This window comes from Staurois parvus, unplaced genomic scaffold (genome assembly GCF_062004578.1).
Source record: "Staurois parvus isolate SC_StPar_1 unplaced genomic scaffold, SC_StPar_1.0 ptg000104l, whole genome shotgun sequence".
NCBI lineage: Eukaryota > Metazoa > Chordata > Amphibia > Anura > Ranidae > Staurois > Staurois parvus.
This window is the reverse complement of record NW_028317900.1, coordinates 9408413-9429690: the sequence shown is the minus strand read 5'-3', so window position 1 is coordinate 9429690 and position 21278 is coordinate 9408413. Positions and strand designations below refer to the sequence as shown.

At 42.2% G+C, this 21278-nt stretch overlaps 1 protein-coding gene across 8 annotated transcripts in view; it reads right to left on the bottom strand.

Moving 5' to 3' along the window:
* The window catches only part of RYR3 (ryanodine receptor 3), a 954561-nt gene that overhangs the window by 563608 nt on the left and 369675 nt on the right, over positions 1-21278 (bottom strand). For all 8 annotated transcript variants that reach the window (XM_089671311.1, XM_089671312.1, XM_089671314.1 and 5 more), the window contains 4 exons: positions 12375-12567; positions 10181-10397; positions 9517-9621; positions 8184-8287 (listed from right to left, as the gene is read on the bottom strand). In XM_089671311.1, coding sequence (XP_089527437.1) covers positions 8184-8287; positions 9517-9621; positions 10181-10397; positions 12375-12567 — 619 coding nt within the window. The remainder of the gene's footprint in view (positions 1-8183; positions 8288-9516; positions 9622-10180; positions 10398-12374; positions 12568-21278) is intronic.

Sequence of the window (21278 nt, the reverse complement as noted above, 5' to 3'; positions counted from 1 at the left end):
TTTAAGGAAGGAAGGCAGCAAATGTTGTACATGCTGGTTACAGTGCACTTCTCTCTGAAATTCTGAGGAAAATGGGTTGTTCCAGACATTGTTCAGAAGAACAGCGTGAATTATTAAAAAGTTGATTGGAGAGGGGAAAACATATAAAGAAGTGCAGAAAATGATAGGCTGCTCAGCTAAAGAGATCGCAAATGCTTTAACCACTTCCCGTCCGGCCGCTGTTTATAAACGGCAGGACGGGACACCTACAGGAGCGGGTTGCTGTCTCTAAACGGCACCTTCTATCTGAGGCTCGTGCGCGGCTCCTAGAGCGTGCACCCGCGAGCCCGATGATCGCCAAGTCCGACGGACACAGTGGATTACGTGACATGGTATGGGACCAATGAAATCGGTCCCATACCATGTGAGCAGCTGTGTCCAATAAGGATACAGCTTAAGTGTAAACAAAAGCCGCATGGTGCGGCTTCCGCCTCCTTCTCCTCACACGGAGTTGTCTGTGAGAGGAGAAACATCGAAGAAGAGGTTGTAGCTAACTGCCCTCCACCTCAGTGACACCTGATCGCCCCTAAAGTGGCCCTGATTGCCCCACGTGTCCCTGATCACCCCAATAAGTGGCCCTGATTGCCCCAACAAGTGGCTTTGATTGCCCATAAGTGGCCCTGATCGCCCCCACAAGTGTCCCTGATTGCCCCAAGTGGCCCTGATTGCCCCAAGTGGCCCTGATCGCCCACAAGTGGCCCTGATCGCCCACAAGTGGCTCTGATCGCCCAACAAGTGGCCCAGCAGTGTCCCTGATTGTCAGTGTCCCTGATCGCCACATAGTGGCCCAGCAGTGTTCCTGATCGCCACAGTGTCCCTGATCGTCACAGTGTTCCTGATCGCCACACAAGTGGCCAAGCAGTGTCCCTGATCGCCGCAGTGGCCAAGCAGTGTCCCTGATCGTCACACAAGTGGCCCAGCAGTATCGCCGCAGTGGCCAAGCAGTGTCCCTGATTGCCACACAAGTGGCCCAGAAGTGTCCCTGATTGCCACAGTGGCCCAGCAGTGTCCCTGATCACCGCAGTGTCCCTGATTGCCGCACAAGTGGTCCAGCAGTGTCCCTGATCGCCGCAGTGGCCCAGCAGTGTCCCTGATCACCGCAGTGTCCCTGATCGCCGCACAAGTGGTCCAGCAGTGTTCCTGATCGCCACAGTGTCCCTGATTGCCGCACAAGTGGTCCAGCAGTGTCCCGGATTGCCGCAGTGTCCCTGATTGCCGCAGTGGCCCAGCAGTGTCCCTGATCGCCACACAAGTGGCCCAGCAGTGTCCCTGATCGCCGCACAAGTAACCCAGCATTGTCCCTGATTGCCGCACAAGTGGTCCAGCAGTGTCCCTGATCACCGCAGTGGCCCAGCAGTGTCCCTGATCACCGCAGTGTCCCTGATTGCCGCACAAGTGGTCCAGCAGTGTCCCTGATCGCCGCAGTGGCCCTGATTGCCGCAGTGGCCCAGCAGTGTCCCTTACCACCACACAAGTGGCCCAGCAGTGTCCCTGATCACCGCATTGGCCCAGCAGTGTTCCTGATCACCACATAAGTGGCCCAGCAGTGTCCCTGATCACCGCATTGGCCCAGCAGTGTTCCTGATCACCACACAATTGGCCCAGCAGTGTCCCTGATCCCCACATTGGCCCAGCAGTGTTCCTGATCACCACACAAGTGGCCCAGCAGTGTCCCTGATCGCCGGATAAGTGGTCCAGCAGTGCCCCTGATCACCGAAGTGTCCCTGATCACCGCAGTAGTCCAGCAGTGTTTCTGATTGCCACACAAGTGGCCCAGCAGTGTCCTGATCATCGCAGTGGCCCAGCAGTGTCCCTGATCGCCGCAGAAGTGTCCCAGCAGTGTCCCTGATCGCCGCAGTGTCCCAGCAGTGTCCCTGATCACCGCAGTGTCCTCGATTGCTGCACAAGTGGTCCAGCAGTGTCCCTGATCACCGCAGTGTCCCTGATTGCCGCAGTGGCCCAGATCACCACACAAGTGGCCCAGCAGTGTCCCTGATCACCACACAAGTGGCCAGCAGTGTCCCTGATCGCCGGACAAGTGGTCCAGCAGTGCCCCTGATCACCGCAGTGTCCCTGATCACCGCAGTTGCCCAGCAGTGTTTCTGATCGCCACACAAGTGGCCCAGCAGTGTCCTGATCATCGCAGTGGCCCAGCAGTGTCCATGGTCGCCGCACAAGTGGTCCAGCAGTGTCCCTGATCGCCACAGTGTCCCTGATCGCCACACAAGTGGCCCAGCAGTGTCCCTGATCACCGCAGTGGCCCAGCAGTGTCCCTGATCACCATACAGTGGCCCAATCAGTGTCCCTGATCACCTTACAGTGTGCCTGTTCATAAAGTGTCCCTGATCTCTGCCACACCAGTGGATCCTGTTCACTGCCATCGTCTGTGAGGAGAGAGATCCAGTACAGCTAACTGTGAGTAATTTTCAGCCTTTGCACAGAGTTTACACGCACTCACAAAACATTGCCAGCCACCTCACTGTATCTCTGATTTTTGCCCAACAGTGACTAGTGTGAACCAACTGCAGCCAGATATCTGTCCCTCACTGCAACACCATCCTGATCACTGCCATACCAGTGGGTCCTGATCAGATTCAAAAATATGGCCAAAAGATCATATACAAGCGAGAAGGCATTTCAAATTCTGAGTATGACAGATGAGAGTGACGGAGAACTTAAAACATACCTTGGGGTGTTTGCTTTCCAAAATGGGGTCTTTTTGTGGATAATTCCATTGTCCTGATGCTCCAGGACCTCCAAAACAGCAATAGGTAGTTAAGAAATTAGATGTGCGATCTTTGCCCTTAGAACGCTAACAGGTGCTTATTGGATGTGGAACCCCTCTATGTGGCCAGACTGTGAAAAAGTCTCACACATTTGGTATCACCATATTCAGGGAGAGTTAGAGAATGTGTTTTGGGGTGTAATTTTAAGTATGCCTATGCAGTGTATTAGAAATATCTCATAGATTGACAACTTTGTGTAGAAAAAAATACATTTTCATTTTCTTTTCGCATTTTCCAAAACCTAGTGGCAAAAAATGAAGTCTTCAGAAGACTCTGCATGCCTCTTAAAACATACCTTGGGGTGTTTGCTTTCCAAAATGGGGTCATTTTGTGGATAATTCCATTGCCCTGATGCTCCAGGACCTCCAAAACGGCAATAGGTAGTCAAGAAATTAGATGTGTAATTTTTGCCCTTAGAACGCTAACAGGTGCTTATTGGATGTGGAACCCCTCTATGTGGCCAGACTGTGAAAAAGTCTCACACATTTGGTATCGCCATATTCAGCAGGAGTTAAAGAATGCGTTTTGAGGTATCATTTTAAGTATGCCTATACTGTGTAATAGAAATATCTCATAGATTGACAACTTTGCGTAAAAAAAAATACATTTTCATTTTCTTTTCACATTTTCCAAAAACATGTGGCAAAAAATGAAGTCTTCAGAGGACTCCCCATGCCTCTTAAAACATATTTTGAGGTGTTTTCTTTCGAAAATGGGGTCATTTTGTGGGTAATTCAATTGTCCTGGTGCTCCAGGACCTCCAAAACTGTGATAGACAGTCAAGAAATTAGATGTGTAATTTTTGCCCCTAGAACGCCTAAGGGTGCTTATTGGATGTGGGGCCCTTCTATGTGGTTAGGCTGTGAAAAAGTTTTACAAATGTGGTATCGCCATACTCAGGATGAGTAGCAGAATGTGTTTTGGGGTGTAATTGCAAGTATGCCTATGCCGTGTGAGAGAAAGAACTTGTTAAATGACAACTTTGTGGGAAAAAAAAAAAGAATTTTTTTTACTTTAATCATTTCCTTAAAAAATTGGCAAAAAATGACAACTTCAAAAAACTCCCCATGCCTCTCATTAAATACCTCAGACTGTCTACTTTCCAAAAAGGGGTCGTTTGGGGGGTATTTGTACTGTCCTGGCATTTTAGGGCCCCAAGAAATTATATAGGTAGTCCGTGCATCAGGATTGATACATTTTCAAATATATCAAATATATATACCGTGGTCTGTGGACTCTATAACTTTCACAAAGACTAAATAATACACACTGATTTGGGTTATGTCTACCAACAAAATGTAGCACAATGGATTTTGGCCTAAATTTATGAAGAAAGTATATTTATTTGCAAAATTTAGTATCAAATACTAAGAAAAACATGTTCTAGCAAAAAATAAAAACCCCAGTGATGATTAAATACCACCAAATTAAAGCTCTATTTGTTTGAAAAAAATGATAATAATTTCATTTAGATACAGTGTTGTATGCCTGAGTAATTGTCATTCACAATGTGAGAGCGCCGAAAGCTGAAAATTGGCCTGGACAGGAAGGGGGTAAAAGTGTCCGGACAGGAAGTGGTTAAAATGACAACCAAAACCTGAAAGACGTGGAAGAAAGCGAAAAACTACCATTCGAATGGATAGAATAGCCAAAGGCAAGGACTTAGCCAACAATCAGCTCCAGGAAGATCAAAGAAGGTCTAAAATTACCTGTGAGTACTGTTACAATTAGAAGACGCCTATGTGAAGCCAAGCTATCTGCAAGAAGCCCCCGCAAAGTCCCACTGTTGAAAAAAAGACACGTGCTGAAGTGGTTACAATTTGCCAAAGAGCACATTGACTGGCCTAAAGAGAAATGGCGCAACATTTTGTGGACTGATGAAAGTAAGATTGTTCTTTTTGGGTCTAGTGGCCGGAGACAGTTTGTCAGACGACCCCCAAACACTGAATTCAAGCCACAGTACACTGTGAAGACAGTGACGCATAGTTGCGCAAGCATCATGATATGGGAATGTTTCTCATACTACGGTGTTGGGCCTATTTATCGCATACCAGGGATCATGGATCAGTTTGAATACATCAGAATACTTGAAGAGGTCATGCTGCCTTATGCTGAAGAGGAAATGCCCTTGAATTGGGTGTTCTAACAAGGCAATGACCCCAAACACACCAGTAAACGTGCAAAATCTTGGTTCCAGACCAACAAGATTGATGTTATGGAGTGGCCAACCCAATCCCCGCATCTTAATCTAATAGAAAACTTGTGGGGTGACATCAAAAATGCTGTTTCTGAGGCAAAACCAAGAAATAGAGAAGAACTGTGGAATGTAGTCCAATCATCCTGGGCTGGAATACCTGTTCACAGGTGCCAGAAGTTGTTTGACTCCATGCAACACAGATGTACAGCAGTTCTCAGAAACAGTGCTTATACAACTAAATATTCATTAAGTGATTCAAAGGAAAGCAAAATCTTCAAACATTTTTCAGGTCATATAGTGAATGTTTGAGTTTGTAAAGAAGAATACAAACACTGCTATTTTTTTTTTAACAGTCTAATATTCACTTTTCTTCAATTTTTTTTTAGAGGAACAACACAAATTTGATATATTTTTCTTCATGTTTTGATTTGGAATAGAATGTGTAGTGTTCCCAATGCATTTGTGCGCATGCAAATAAAAGCTATTAGAAGGATTTTGAGTTTTATTCACTTTTTTTCAACACACTGCTATTATTTTGAACACAACTGTGTATATGTGTGTGTGTATATATATATATATATATATATATATATATATATATACACACACATACACTATATTGGCAAAAGTATTGGGACACCCCTCCAAATCATTCGATTCAGCTGTTCCAATCACCTCCATGGCCACAGGTGTATAAAATCAAGCACCTAGGCATGCAGACTGCTTCTACAAACATATTTGAAACAACGGGTCACTCTTAGGAGCTCAGTGAATTCAGGCGTGGTACCGTGATAGATTGCCAACTGTGTAAGAAGTCCATCCATTAAATGTCCTTGCTACTAAATATTCCACGGTCAACTGTTAATGGTATTATAACAAAGTGGAAGCAACTGGGAACAACAACAACTCAGTCACGAAGTGGCAGACCACGTAAAATGACAGAGTGGGGTCAACGGATGCTGAAGGGCACAGTGCACAGAAGTCACCAACTGTCTGCAGAGTCAATAGCTAAAGACCTCCAACCTTCATGTGGCCTTCATATTAGCACAACAACAGTGAATAGAGAACTTCATGGAATGGGTTTCCATGGCCAAGAAGCTACATCCAAGCCTTACTTCACCAAGTGCAATGCAAAGCATCGGATGCAGTGGTGTAAATCACACTGCCACTGAGTTCTAGAGCAGTGGAGACGTGTTCTTGGAGTGAATAATCACACCGCTCTGGCAATCCAATGAACGTGTCTGCATTTGGTGGTTGCCAGGACAATGGTACTTGCCTGATTGCATCGTGCCAAGTGTAAAGTTTGGTGCAGGGGGAATTATGGTGTGGGGTTGTTTTTCAGGGGTTGGGCTTGGCCCCTTAGTTCCAGTGAAGGGTACTCTTAAGGTGTCAACATACCAAGACATTTTGGACAATTTCATGCTCCCAACTTTGTGGGAACAGTTTGGGGATGAACCCCTTCCTGTTCCACCATAACTGCGCACCAGTGCACAAAGGTCCATAAAGTCATAGATGAGCGAGTTTTGGGTGGAGGAGCTTGACTGGCCTGCACAAAGTCCTGACCTCAACCTGATAGAACACCTTTTGGGATGAATTAGAGTGGAGACTGCTAGCCAGGCCTTCTCGTCCAACATCAGTGCCTGACCTCACAAATGCACTTCTGGAAGAATAGTCAAACATTCCCAAATACACACTCCTAAACCTTATGGACAGCCTTCCCAGAAGAGTTGAAGCTGGTATAGCTGCAAAGGGTGGGCCACCTCAATATTGAACACTACGGAATACGACTGGGATGCCATTAAAGTTCATGTACGTTTAAAGGCAGGCATTCCAATATACAATTATATATATATATATATATATATATATATATATATATATATATATATATATATATATATATATATACTGCTCAAAAAATTTAAATGAATGAAATTTCAGCAAAATGGACTAGTCTACTGAATCATTTTTTCACTTTGTTTTTCGGGGTGTCTTTGAATTCAGTCCTCTGTAGGTTAATAATTTCCATCAAACGATGGGGCATTCTTATGTTCCTAACATATTAACCAGTCAATATCAGTATACATACCTAGCATGATATTTTTCCACATTGAAATCTGAAGTGTTTTCAAAGTGTTCCTTTAATTTTTTGGAGCAGTATATATATATATATATATATATATATATATATAAAACCTGATTATCAAAAGAGGTACCTACAGAAAAAGTAGGTGCAGATAGGTAATCCATGAAAAGTGTAGACTGTATGTAAATTGAATTTCATACAAATATTAAACTGTGCATTTTACAATAGATATGTTATGACATTACATGTGTGTTAAACCCCATCTTCAGTTCATATTTAAAATTGGTATGTACAAAGTATGATTTTTTTTGTACTCTGTCCATACACTGTTGATTTGTAATCTTTCCTAAATGTATAGCCAGAAAGGAAGTACCATTATTTCCTACCTTACTTTGCAGCTTTCCTGCAAGGGGACTGTGAAACAGTATTGTCACTTTTCTGAGGTTCTCTTTGTACTCTCTTCTTCCTCCTGTAAGCTGCCATTGTCAAAAGCCACAGTCCCTACTGCCCACCAAGGTTTTGAGATTTAACAGATGAAGAGCAGAAGGGCTTAAGCTCTGCTTGGCAAGACATTAAGGCCCTAGGTACAGTCTAGCCCTAGGATCAAAAGGTGCCACTAAGGAACAGGAATAGTCTAAATGCTAGCTTAGGAACCTGCAGGCATCAAAGACTACTTTGATACATTTTAAGTTCCTTTTAACTTGCATTAAAAGCAATATTCCAATGTAGTATGCTTTATCTATTTACTCACACTAGAAGTAATATACATACATTAAATAAGTTTATTGAATGCATACATACTTTAATTTATATCGCCAGGAATTTAATTTAAAAAGCATTGTCTTATTGAGAGCCCAACACTGAATAATATGTTTTAGGCAAGTATTTCAGTTTTAACACTGTCATTTCAAGATGACAACAATTTTGCGAACTGCAACTACTAGCTTTTGAATGCAATACATTTGGAAAATTAGTAGTTCTGATAGATGAAAATAACTGCTAATGCAGCTACCCAATATTAGTTCCCTTAAATTGTAATTCAGAGTGTATAACTATACGAGGGATGAAAACTTACTTTAAAGTCTCTGTTGACATTTGTAGATTGTAGTTCTTCTCTGTTTCTGGTAGCTTTGCGAATTCTACCAAACAAGGATGCTGGCGTTTATTATCATCTCGTACCTACAACACAGTTGGAGAATCATTTATTTAAATGTAAAATATTCACATAATATTATGCTCAGACACCTTTTCAGTTACTACTTCTTACTTCTTACTTCTTCTGCTTCTTCCTTCTACTTCTTAAAGTGAGAAGTTCCAACACCAGAGAAATATACAAGGTCACAGGCCAAGTGAATTTGAAAAGGTCAAAGAGGTATTTGGAAAATCCTAGTGACCTGGAGTCTAGAAGTCCTCCTTTGCAAAGCTAACCCTCTCGCTCCTGTGGGAAATGACAAAGCCCGGGAACAATCTTTCTGTTTCCTGTATCTCATAGTAGGCGCTTACATACAGATATTGAATAAAGAGGCATAGTCTCTGTGGTGAAATGTGCTCATGTGGTCCCACGGTGCCACGATGACTGCTCCACAGTCACAGTTGTTGTCTAAAGAAATTAAGGTGATTACTGTCATTGAGCCCCAAGTTGGGTGCCAAAATTGAAGCATCCCTCCTGCATGGGGTAGGAGCAGACTCATCTCCAGCAGGGAGAAGGCTAGCATTTACCTCAGGGTGAATACATGGCTGCAGTGGACAGGGTCACATGACAAGGAAGGGCAAGGAAAGGCATCAGTCACTTTAGTCTTCTCAAGTTTTACCCAAGAAAGGTACATTTATTTGACACCCCTTGAATTCAGGGAGGCTACGCCTATATTCCCTAAAGCTAATACTTATGCAGAATGACTGACAACAATACCCACAGAACAACAGGCACTGATAGACATAGATTGATGTACATACACAAAATGACTTTGATGACAGATGGACAGAGAATGAGAGACCTTAACAAGCACAGACTGCAATGGATACTGCATATACAATATACTGATAACCAGGAATTGACAGTAAAGAACAGAAAGATATTCCTGAGTAAACTGGTAGCATTAGTCCCTGTACATATATATAAAACACACATTTAATCTATAGTACAGTAGCTACAGTATAAAGTGAGCTAACACTTATCAAAATTGTTAGGGCTTCAGCAAGAATGGAGCTGAATGTGTCTGTGTAATCAGTTTCAAAACATTGAGAGTGTACAGTGTATGTGAGAATGTGCTGTTTATAAAAATTTAAATTACAGAAAGTACCATGCATACTTAATAGAAGAGTTTATTATAAGTTAATAATGTCAATAGCACATTTCATACATTACAGAACAACAGTAAATGAACAGGAATTGAAAAACATATAGGTACCTTTCCATAAATCCATCCAAGCTCAATTTTGTTCATGCCCCATAGTTCATGAATATTTTCTGCTAGCTTGTCTCGAATCTTCTCAAGGTGAGGTGGTAAAACAATCTACAAAAAAGACAAGTTGTCACAATAAACATATTGAGTGGTGTATTTACCAACAGCCCAGCCACAAAAAGGGATTATAGGCTGATTTACAAACAGCTTGATAAATATATATTATTAGGTAAAAATTCAATGCCAAATTTCTCCTAGAATCCCTGAACACATAATAGTCAGCTCATAAACAGTCCATTATATTTCATGAGAGATAGCACTGAACGTTCACATTTCTATGTACTAGGAATGACAACTTTCTACATAAAAGTACTGTCTACAACATAAAATTAACATGCTGATGAACAATTAATGGATTAACCAATCGAAAAGAATGTTTCCAGATACCCATCTAGCTTCACTTCACCCTAGGAAGCATTGTACATTTACAAGTTGTGATGTTCTGCCATCATGAACAAATTTCACATATTTTATTTTTGATAGTATAGGTAAATGTCCTCCAAAATCGAAACCAAAGAAAAAATGTTTGACTGATTTTTTTTTGTTGTTTCTTTTTACCTTTAACCTGATGAGTAAACCTGCTTGTGAAAGAAACAATAAAATGTTATACCTGGCTGGTATCAATAGGACATGGGATGAATGAGGCTTGTGAAAGAAAGTGTGTTGTGCCCAACAAATCTCGAACACCTTCACAATCCCTCTTGTACTCTTTCACAGGTTCTACTCTCATCTTCTCTTTTGGTAACAAGGCTTCATAACATGGGGCATAGCCAGCAGGAGGTAAAAACTTGAATTCACCATGGCGGCCACCAAGAAGAAAGCGAACCCTAAAATGTAATACATAAAATAACATAAACATGATTTTAGTTGCTATCAGCATGCCAGCAGTAAAAATGGCTTCAAGGTCTATATCTACTTCTGCAGGTAAAATATGCATTTATCACGTGGAGAAAATTTAAGCATGTCCTATATGCCCTGTTGATGATGCGTTTGTTGGAAACAGTACATTAATTGCAGCAAGCAGGATTTTAGGGGATTGGTTGAAACTGTACCATTAAAAATAATAGCACCAAGCTCTCAAATTTGGCTTATCCACCATTTAACAGTGTGGGAAGGAAAGCTTAAAATTAAGAATTAAAAAATAGGTCCTTAAAATAAACTAGTATTAAATACAATTTTTCTTCTGATATATACTGGGAGATCTTGGATCATACTCTTAGTTCACACTACTGCGACTTATGCGACTCAAGTTGCAGCAAGAAAAAAAAGATCCCTACACTACTTTTCAGCGACTTTGGTGCAGCTTGAGTGCCCTAGAGTACAATGTTAAACCACAAAAGCCGCAAGCAAGTCGCAAGGAAATTGCAAGCAAGCCGCACGACTTTGGAGGCATAGCAGTGTGAACTGAGCCTTAGGCTGCATTTAAAGGTTCAGATAACATAGGGGACAACATTACTTTCACTCATTTGCACACACAGTAAGCTCAATTCACTGCCACTGAGGTAATGTTCTGTGGAAGAAAAATAAACAATTCATGTTTAAAACACAAAGGTATACATTTTCAATATGAGATAGCTTGAAATAAATTTTTAGCTATCAGTTACCTCAGGGCAGAGAGAGACAACTATAGGTAATATTACATTTCAAATAGCATATAGCTGCTACAAACAACAGTGTTTCCCTATGGAATTCACAATATTTCACTGGATTTATAGTGAGCTCTCCTGCTGTTTTTACATGTTATGGGACAGGAAGACTCTGTTTTCTTAATATGTATAGAGCAGATAGGGCCAGAAATCAGATAAAAGGTTTCCAATTTTTTAACCCCCTTTTTGAAAACCATACTTCAGTCTTTCCTGACCTGTGATACATTCATGCCTTGCAGCAACATAGAGGGGGTGCTGCCTGCTCTCCACAGTTATGTGAGAGTATTGAGTTTTATCCACAGTTGTAAACTATTTTCCGTTCAAATGTTATAACTAACACAGAAAAATGTGCACATTAGTGCACTCTCCTGACTATTTTGGAAGTATTTGCAGAGCTGGAGGTATTGTTGCGGTAGGTTCTACACTCTTCTACACTATGCCACTTAACCAATTAAAAAAAAGCTGTTAACAGATGTAAAGTACCTAAAGGTCAATGTACAGTACCCTGCAGCAGCCTTCATCAAGCAATATTCCCATTACACTCGTTCGTGGAGTAGACAAGAGACAAGCAGGTGCTGTATCAACTACCAGCTAGAAACTGGTAAGTAGAAGCATATATCACATTCACTAGCACACGGTGGGTCTTCAAAATTACATCCAAATATTTCACATCACAGGGGTAAAGTGCAGCATTTTGCAGCCTCACCGGACTCTTTCATCAGGCATGTGATCACATCACATGCTTGGCAAAGGGGGTCCTCCTTTCACTAGTTTATTTTAAGGGTCTTTTTTCAATTCTTAACTTTAGGCATGCCTTACCACACCCTTAAACTGCCTAAAACAAATTTGAGAGCTTGGTAGTATTATTTTCAATTATACAGTTTCTGGGCCATTCTGGTCAGAAAAAGCTGAGACAATTCCTGGTCATTTCTGCTCTCTTCTGTCACCAGTTTTCAGTCACTATGGTTGGCTGCCCTGCTGGCAAATTGGAATGTATGGAAAGAGGCAGAGGTGGACAAGATTTGACACTCCCAGAAAGTGACAACCTTTTGCCCGATTATTTGGGGCGTTTAATGTCTGCACATTATACCTATTGACATTTTTTTTTTATTTGCATTATTGGTTCTAAAAAAATAATACCTTGGAAATAAAACTCACTTGACTCCAGCAGAGAAGCTCACTACTGGAAAAAATAATCCTTCAGTATTGAAGTTTTCAAACATGCCTTGGACAGGTTGGCCATTAATGCGAAATGAAATGCTGGGCACTCCTAGGTCCAAGCAGCAGCTGACCACATCATCAGAAGCAAGTAAGTGCTGGTTACTTGAAGCCACTGCTCTTGGTACTCGACCTATATCAAGAAATTGAAGAATATTAGCTAGGTCACTAATGTAGATTATTTATCTATTCGACTGATGGAAGTACTGAAGTACTAAAGCTGCAGGATATTTTTAAAACAAAGTACGTAGACAATTTAATTGCAAACAGCATCATAATCTTCCCTCTTTCATGTGAGTCAACAATAAAGCACTTTGGTTAATGTCCACTCTTCAGGCGTCAAAGCGAACAGCAGGATAGAAGGCACATGGAATGAGTCACAGGTGTCATGTTGTGAATCACGCACCTAAGGCTCAGCATAAGCTTAAACACAGGTTACTAAAGAGACAGTTTCTGTTCTTCTGCTGTCCTAATTTAGCGATTTGGACTCCCAATAAAAAGCTAGAAATCAGAAAATCAGCATGCAATCCAGACAATACTATACTAAGAAAATTTAGGATAAGAAAATTTAGAAATGCATTGTTACAGCAGATAATATAGCCTTCAAGGGTAAGGGCTCTTTGTACAAATAATCCTTATTATCAAGTGCCGTTATAACACCAGTAATTAACTTGCTTACTAATTACAATAAACCATAATAAAAATGCAACATTTTGCAAGAATAGTATTTTCATAAAATTACTATACAATTCATTGTTACCATCCCACCAAGCAACAGAAGTGAATGCTAGTAAAAATAATCCGTTCTTGTGCAGTGGTGGGGAAACATATAGTAGAAATATTGTTATTAGGTATGTACTGTTACGATTTAGAAGCTGAAAAAAAAGTACTAGCCTGGTATAACCCTTCTTACTCCCAGCATGCCTCAGTTTTCAGGAAAGAAGTACTAGGCACAAACAGAAAGCAAACACCATACTAACCCTAATAAAAATTAAGACACTTCTCTAGACATTTCTTACAAACAAAAATTGTGAAAAGTTGCTATTTAAGTTGTCACAGTGTACCAATATATGAAAAAAATTACAAAAAACAGCAGTAACCACATAATATCAACAATACAAGAAAGATAAATAAAATAAAAAAATACAAAAAATAAATAAATACAGCATTGCTCATTCAAGAAATGTGTAAAAAAAATGACTATTGGTGTTACGAAATATAAACACATATTGTATACTATATAATTCCACTGTCTGAGATGTATCATCAACTGAGATTTACTCAGTACAATCTTTGCAGCCAAAGAAACACCATACACTATTAGGTAGAAAACAAACGCACTGAGCAGAGCTGATATTTTTGTTCAATACGTTTTTATTATAGCAGATGCAAGTAAAAAAAACAGGTACATCGTTCTTCAAAACAAACACTGAGCTCAAGAAAGGACCCAAGGCCCCACATCACACATAAATGAATATCTGACTTCCACTGAACAGCGTGAGGTACAGCAAACTGGTACAATATATTATACAATTGCCATGGGTTGTAAAAATAGAGTAGTTCAGCGCACTGATGAGTAGGTGTCCTAGAACGTACAGTCTATACCCAAAAGAAAAACTCCAATGTTTTTATAGTCAGCTGCACAATATCCTTACAAGTTCAGAGATAACCAATAGATGGAGACAAGTATCAAAGAAATGAAAGGGAAAATAATGGGGAAGGGGGAGCAAAGAAGAGACCTAGGGCCCTTGCTGGAGAGATTAAATAGTTGCCTGATAGGTAGTAATTGGTATGTTCACATAGGTAGCCCACAGTTTCCATATTTGTTCAAATTGGTGTTGCTTATCATTGACAATACTCACTATTTTCTCATGGTTCATAATCCAGGAAATCTTATCTTTTATGCATTTCAGAGAAACTGAAAGTGTTTTCCATGCTCCTGCGACTGTAATTTTAGCAGCTAAAAGAATGAAAAAGACCAGCTGTCGAGCGGAAAAGGGGAATCCCAGTGGGAATTCATTCAACAATGCTATTTGAGGTTGTTGTAAGACAGAGAGACTGGACACTCAATGGAGCAAGGAAAAGACCCTGTTACAAAATCCCCTGATTTTTGGGCAATCCCACCATGTATGAAGGATACAGCCCCATACTGAGTTTCCTCTAAAACAATCCGGAGAGGTATTCGGGTACATCCTAGCAAGGCGTAAGGTGACCAAGTACCATCTAGTCAGGACCTTGAGATTGGCCTACATCAAGGAGATATTCAAAATCCTCCTGAAGGAGTCTTGTAGTAGGGAGTTCCAGGATTCTGGTTCAAGGTCGAAAGCAAGGTCTCTTTCCAAGGCTAGCATATATAACTGCTTTTGGGGGGAGATGAGTAACAGCTCATATATCATAGAGATACTGCCCCTTGAACCCTGAACCTTAGTAAACAATTTTTCATAGGCTGTCAAGGAGTGAGGGTCGGGTGAGTGGGGACAAAGGTAATATAAAAAATGAGAAATTTGATAAAAACAAAACCATTCAGCCTGGGGCATCTCAAGGTTAGTTGTGCATTGGCAAACAGTGAAATAGTGGCAAATAGTGAAGGGTCTTCTGTGGGTGAAGAACTGGCCAATTCCATAAAGATTCTTGTCAGTCTGCCTTTTAAACTTCCTGATGTTCATACCCAGTTGGAATTTTGGATTGTTAAACAAATGAGCAAGGGGAGGCATTATTTTTCAAGCAGTCCCAGAGCGCAAATGATTGAGACTGTATCAGTGTAATAATCGATGGCCTGTCTTTAGATATGCAGCAGACTAAGTAATCAATAGGGAAGGAGCAAATAGCTTGCCTCGCCAAATATATATTGTAAAGCGCTGAGCAAACTGTTAGCGCTATATAAATCCTGTATAATAATAATAAAAATATACCCAGATAACTTTTTCAAGCCTAGAGTATATGACCAAAAGTTGTGTTAGTTGTGCCACTGTATAATAATTCTAGAAGTTGGGAACGTTGACAGCTGCTTACATGCAAATAGAGTGGTATTTTCTAGCCTAGCTCCTTCACACCCCAAATGAAACTAGGAACATTTGATTGGAAGTGTAGTAGATCTATCCTATTAATGGACACCGCTAAGGATAAAAACAATTGCATTTAAGCAGTATAAACTAGCAGTAAAACGCATGTTTTTTATTGACCACATGTATTTTATTGACCACATGTATTTTATTGACCACATGTATTTTATTAAGCCATCATAGGTAAAATAGAATCCATCTGGAGAGAAGGTCCCCTAAACATTGATACAACGGGGATAATCAACCATAAAAGAGGCAGGAAGACTATTCCCTAAATATGGTAATGCTCCATCCTGTCACAGAACAGAAAAGATTCTTGCACAGTGTCTGAAGAATGTTGGCAATAGAGGTATGAGGGGAAGTTACAAAAAGCAGCATGTCATCTGCAAAGAGAAGGCACTTTTGCTCCCAAGAGCCACATAAGTCACCCTTAATGTCACAGATGACAATTGCCACCATCTCAATTGCAATAGAGATAATTAACAAGGACAAGGGACATCCCTGACAAGTTCCCCTTGCATTCCCAATGTAAAGTGTTACTAAACCCACAACAGTACAATCAGTCTCTATATGCAGTAAAGAATGCTTGTTATGCTCACTGTGGAAGCTAGGGGGTTAATCCTCCACATTGTGTAAAACGGCTGTTTGATCCTGTCCTCTCCGATCCTCTCCTTCTTCTTCTGTCCCAAATCCATCTGCTGATAATACAGAGCTCTAGGAGTCACTCTGCACATGCTCAGTTTAGTGTGCATGGCTAGAGAATTTTTCTTTGGGAGGGTGCATGTAATCTGCACAGGTCTAATCAGCACTGTCCAGACAGAGGGTCAAGGTTCTTGCAGCCTCATAAGGCAGAATGAAAATGCCTCCTACAAGATTACTAGTGCTATATACTGCTGATAAGAAAAGGTATTTTGCAGTGTATATTTACTAATATAATTGCATTTTCATGTTCTATGCACTTTGAGGGACCAGATATAGTGAATGCAGGGTCCTGGGTTTAGTAACACTTTAACCTTGGCTTGGAGTTGGGAATATAAGACTCCTAACGTGAGAAGAAAATTTAAAATCTCCAGGCCTTTAAGACCTAGAAGATGTGGGTCCATGACACAGAGTTGAAGGCCTTTTGCAAGTCACTGGACAAGAGCCGGTCCTCCTGGTTGGTACCGCCATCCCATTGAGATTGCAGAAGAGAAATAATGTGTATTGCCGGCACCAAGGATCGAACACGGTCCCCAGTGCCCCCTCGGTTGAGCACACTGGACCATGGTATTGGTAAGTGTCCGACTATTAAAAGTCAGCAGCTACAATTTTTGTAGCTGCTGAATTTTATTTTCTGAAAACCTACTGGAGCTCCTCTTTAAGGTTATTATTAATTAGCAAAATGGGTCAAGTTTCCTACCTCTCGTGGGTCCTTGTTAGGCTAATAAATTCCATATTCAAAAAAGGATCAAGTGGGGTTCCCTGACGTAGATCGTTCCATATGGGGAACTAAGGTGTCCTGAAACTTACAGTAATAAAGTGCCAGCAAGCCATTTTGCCCTGGGGCTGACCCTGTCCATGTGTGCTTGAGTGCTGCTACTATCTCCAGCTCCATGATAGGTGCCTCTAAATGATTTCTATAGAAGACAGGCAGCAAAAGGCCATCTATATATTGGGCACACACTACAGGGTCCTCCCAATTCAGGGCTTTGTAGAGAGGGCCTCCAGCACTTTTGGAGTACAAGCTGTCTGAGCAACGTAATTTTGGAATATTGAAGCTATAGTAGTTGACATATTAATTAAGTCAAATGACATTCTAAAATGGTAATGGAATCCCTCACATTTAATATGAACAGGGCAGCTTATCTGAGACCCAGCTCTGGCAGAGGGGATAATGATCTTACCATACAAAAAAAACAAGAACAGAAGGCAAAACCAATTGTGTGACACAATGTATTACTTATTCAAATAAGCAGATGTAAAGTTTTACTTACATCTAGTGATGCTGCATAGAAAGCACTGGAATACAGCATACACAAAGTGAAGCCAATGTGTAGACTAATCTTCCTTACCTTTCGCACCTGGCCAGGATAACAACTGAATAGCAGAAACAAATCACCTGCCAGCTTCGGGGTACTTGTACAATTCAGAACATCAAAAGAAGAAGTGACTTAATTCTTTTCGTACTATCTACACTAAGTTAACCCTTACTAGCCTAAAACTTAAAGCATTATCCATCTGTTAACCCAATTTTTTTTTTCTTGTTCAAATATTTTATTTGTAACTTGGACAATAGCGCACAAGTAGTGTATAACAATTTTAGCAGGGAGAGATATCGCACAATGAGCATGTGAAATAAATGTTATGTATAAAAGTTGTGTAATAGAGAAATGTCATATTGCAAGTGTATGATTAAATTATAGAGGAACAAGCCACAAAGCAACAATACAAGCCAACGATCGTAACAAGTGAGACACATCTGTCTAAGAGGGGAGAACTAATTGCCACTTCCAAGCCATAACTTGGGATTACAGAGGGGCAAAAAGCTCCCAAGAATATCAGAGCTATCAAAAAAGAGAGTCAAGGGGAACGGGGTATGAAAGGTTGGGTTCCCTGGACTGTAGTAACATCCTCAGTAGGAATCACGATGAGAACGAGAGGTCACTGCAACTAAAGGCTCCAATAAGGTTGTGTCAAAGTCAAGAGGCAAGAAGTTATCACTCCATGGCTGACAAACTTTCTGATATTTGCAGATTCCATCATGTAGGGTTGCCTAATCTTGGCATAGACCATCGCCTTCATGATCCTGTTTTAAGTCGCTAAGATACAAAGGGTCAAGATTTTCCAAGACTTAGCTATTGTTGCTTGGCAGTGGTGGTCACATATAACAAAAATTGGAACTGGTGTCTTGTTAGCTCTGATGCATTATGATTTAAAAGCACAAGCTGAGGGTCCAGTTGGAGGGTGGTATGAAACAAATGACTGAGGATGCAAAATATTTCTAACCAAAAGTATCCCACTAACGGACACCAGATGTGTGTGTTCCAGGGTCACTACAACCGCGAAAACATGTGGACATGTAATACTTTTTTGTGTTATTTAAACTTAATGAATTGAAAAAAAGTACTCTAAAACAAACTAGTTACAAAATATAAATACTTAATATAAACTGTTGGAAGGTCCAAAAGCAGCCCAGCTGAAGGGTGGGCAAGAGCAATAAAACAATAACAGGATCACAAAAACAACAAAACTAGGAACTGATGACATCTTAAAGAGCCGCCTGAAGGACTTTATGCCAGGAGCTGGCATCAAATGAGGCCTGAACATCTATCCAGTAAAACCTGGAGACCATATGGACAGAAAACCACATGACAGCCTTGAGAATCTAGTAACCAGTAGCCAGATGCCTAAAGTCCAAGAAGCATTCACAGATCTAGTAGAGTGCACCTTAACAGGACAGGGTGGAATCCAATCCTTAAAACCATAAAACTGAATTATAATCTGTTGTAATCACTGAAACAAGGGAGAATGTGAAACAGATTCTCCTTTACAAAGACCATTAGGAAAAAATAAATAGAGTCAGTTTTTCTGAAGGAAGTAGTGGCTGCAAGGTAGACACTTACAGCACAAACTACTGTACATTCAGACAAAGAAGGAAGATTTTTTTACGGTTAACTGGAATTAGACAGAGAGTGTAAGGGACCGCCTGGCGACACCACTAGCACTCCACTAATCAGGCGTCCCCAGCGCACGGAGTCTAAGTCCCAGAGTACTTGTTCACCAGAGCCCCTGATGGTGGGGATGGACTTGGAGTACCCCGGGACCAGGTCGTGCTTACTGAGGGCACCCGTCAGTGGTAGGGGTGGTCGCCAGGGGCTCCCACGGGAGAGAGCCTGATATGAGGAGGTCTGGGAACCCCGCTGAGAGGAATGGATGGATGGATGGATGAGCAAGTGCAGAGTCAGGCAAGCCGGGTCGGTAACGGGGAGGACAGCACGGTACAAGGCAGCGGGCAGAGAATAGTCGGGTCACACGCCAGGTCATCAACAGTAGGTCAAATCCAATAGGGGACATACGGAAGAGAGGTCAGGCAAAGCAAGGGTCTGGGCAGGAGAATTCAGCAGTGGTCAGGTACAATCCGGGTCAGCAACTTACAGGTTCAGGTTCAGATACAGGATACAGGATACAGGGCAAGGACAAGACCAGAAGGCACTGAATGACAGCTCAGGGCCGTTTAAATATCGCGCCCTGCGCTGCCATTGGTGCCCAGCGCGCCGCGGCCGGCCCGGACCTAGAGCCCGCGTCCCTGCACAGGGCGGCATACTGCGCCTGCGCCGGGACCATCGCGGCGGGGATCGAGGGGATCCCTGACATTGCCCCCCCCCCTACGGGCAACCTCCGGATGCCCACCCGATCTCTCCACCACGGGTGGTCACGAAGAAACCGCCGGACAAGTCTGGGTGCATGGACATTATGGGCTGGTTCCCAAGAATTGTCCTCGGGGCCATAGCCCTTCCATTTTATAAGAAATTGGGTCTGGCCCCCCCTTCTTCGGCACTTCAGGATCGTTTCCACCTCATATTCTTCTTGTCCCTCCACCGTTATGGCCTCCGGAGGTCTGGATTCACGTTCTGGGAAGGCATCCGGGATCACAGGTTTAAGTAAGGACACGTGGAAAACAGGATGAATTCTGAATGCTTCAGGGAGGGTAAGTTCATATGCCACCTCGTTGACCATTCGCTTCACACAAAAAGGCCCCACGAATTTAGGTCCCAATTTCTTTGAGGGACAAAGCATTCTCAAGTTGGTTGTTGCCAACCAGACCTTATCCCCAGGCTTCAGCACCAGATTCCCTCTTCGTTTCTTGTTATATGCATTCTTGTTATCCTCCTGGGCCCGAGCGATGGCTTCCTGTAGTACTTTGTTGTTCGAGGAGAAGAAGTTTAATGCGTCTTGCGTTGCCGGAACTGGGCACTCAGAGACCAAATCAGGAAGAAAGACAGGGTGAAATCCGTAATTAGAGAAGAACGGAGATTGCCCTGTCGCTGAATGGCTTGCGTTGTTATATGCAAATTCCGCTAAAGGTAACAGTGGTAACCAATTATCCTGAAGGAAGGATGTGTAGCAACGCAAGTATTGTTCTAGGGTCTGGTTTGTCCTCTCGGTCTGTCCGTTGGTCTGAGGGTGGAAAGCAGAGGAGAGGGACAACTTGATATCCAGGGCCTTGCACAGGGCCCTCCAAAATCTAGATGTAAATTGGACCCCGCGATTCGAGACGATGTCCTCCGGGATTCCATGTAACCTTACGATTTCCTGGATGAATATTCGCGCAGTCTCGGACGCAGACGGAGTCCTCCTCAATGGTACAAAGTGAGCCATTTTCGATAATCGATCGATGACCACGAAGATCGCGGTGTGTTCTTGGGACGGTGGGAGCTCGACTATAAAGTCCATTGCGATCCCTTGCCACGGTCGTTCAGGAATCGGCAAGGGACGCAGCAGTCCCCAAGCCTTGTTCCTCGATGGTTTGTTTTTCTGGCAGACGGTACAGGATCTTACATAGAGTTTACAATCCTTGGCCATACTTGGCCACCAAAAAGAGCGTTGGAGAAGCTCCAGGGTCTTGGCTGGGCCAAAGTGTCCCGCCATCGGGTGGTCATGGTAATGTCCCAGGACAAGGGTCCGGACCTCTTCAGGGACCATGACCAACCCATCCTTCCATAGGAGTCCCCCCTTGTTCTGGAGGGACACACCAACTGGGACTGACGCGGCCGTGGATGCCTCCAATAGTTTGGACCGAAGG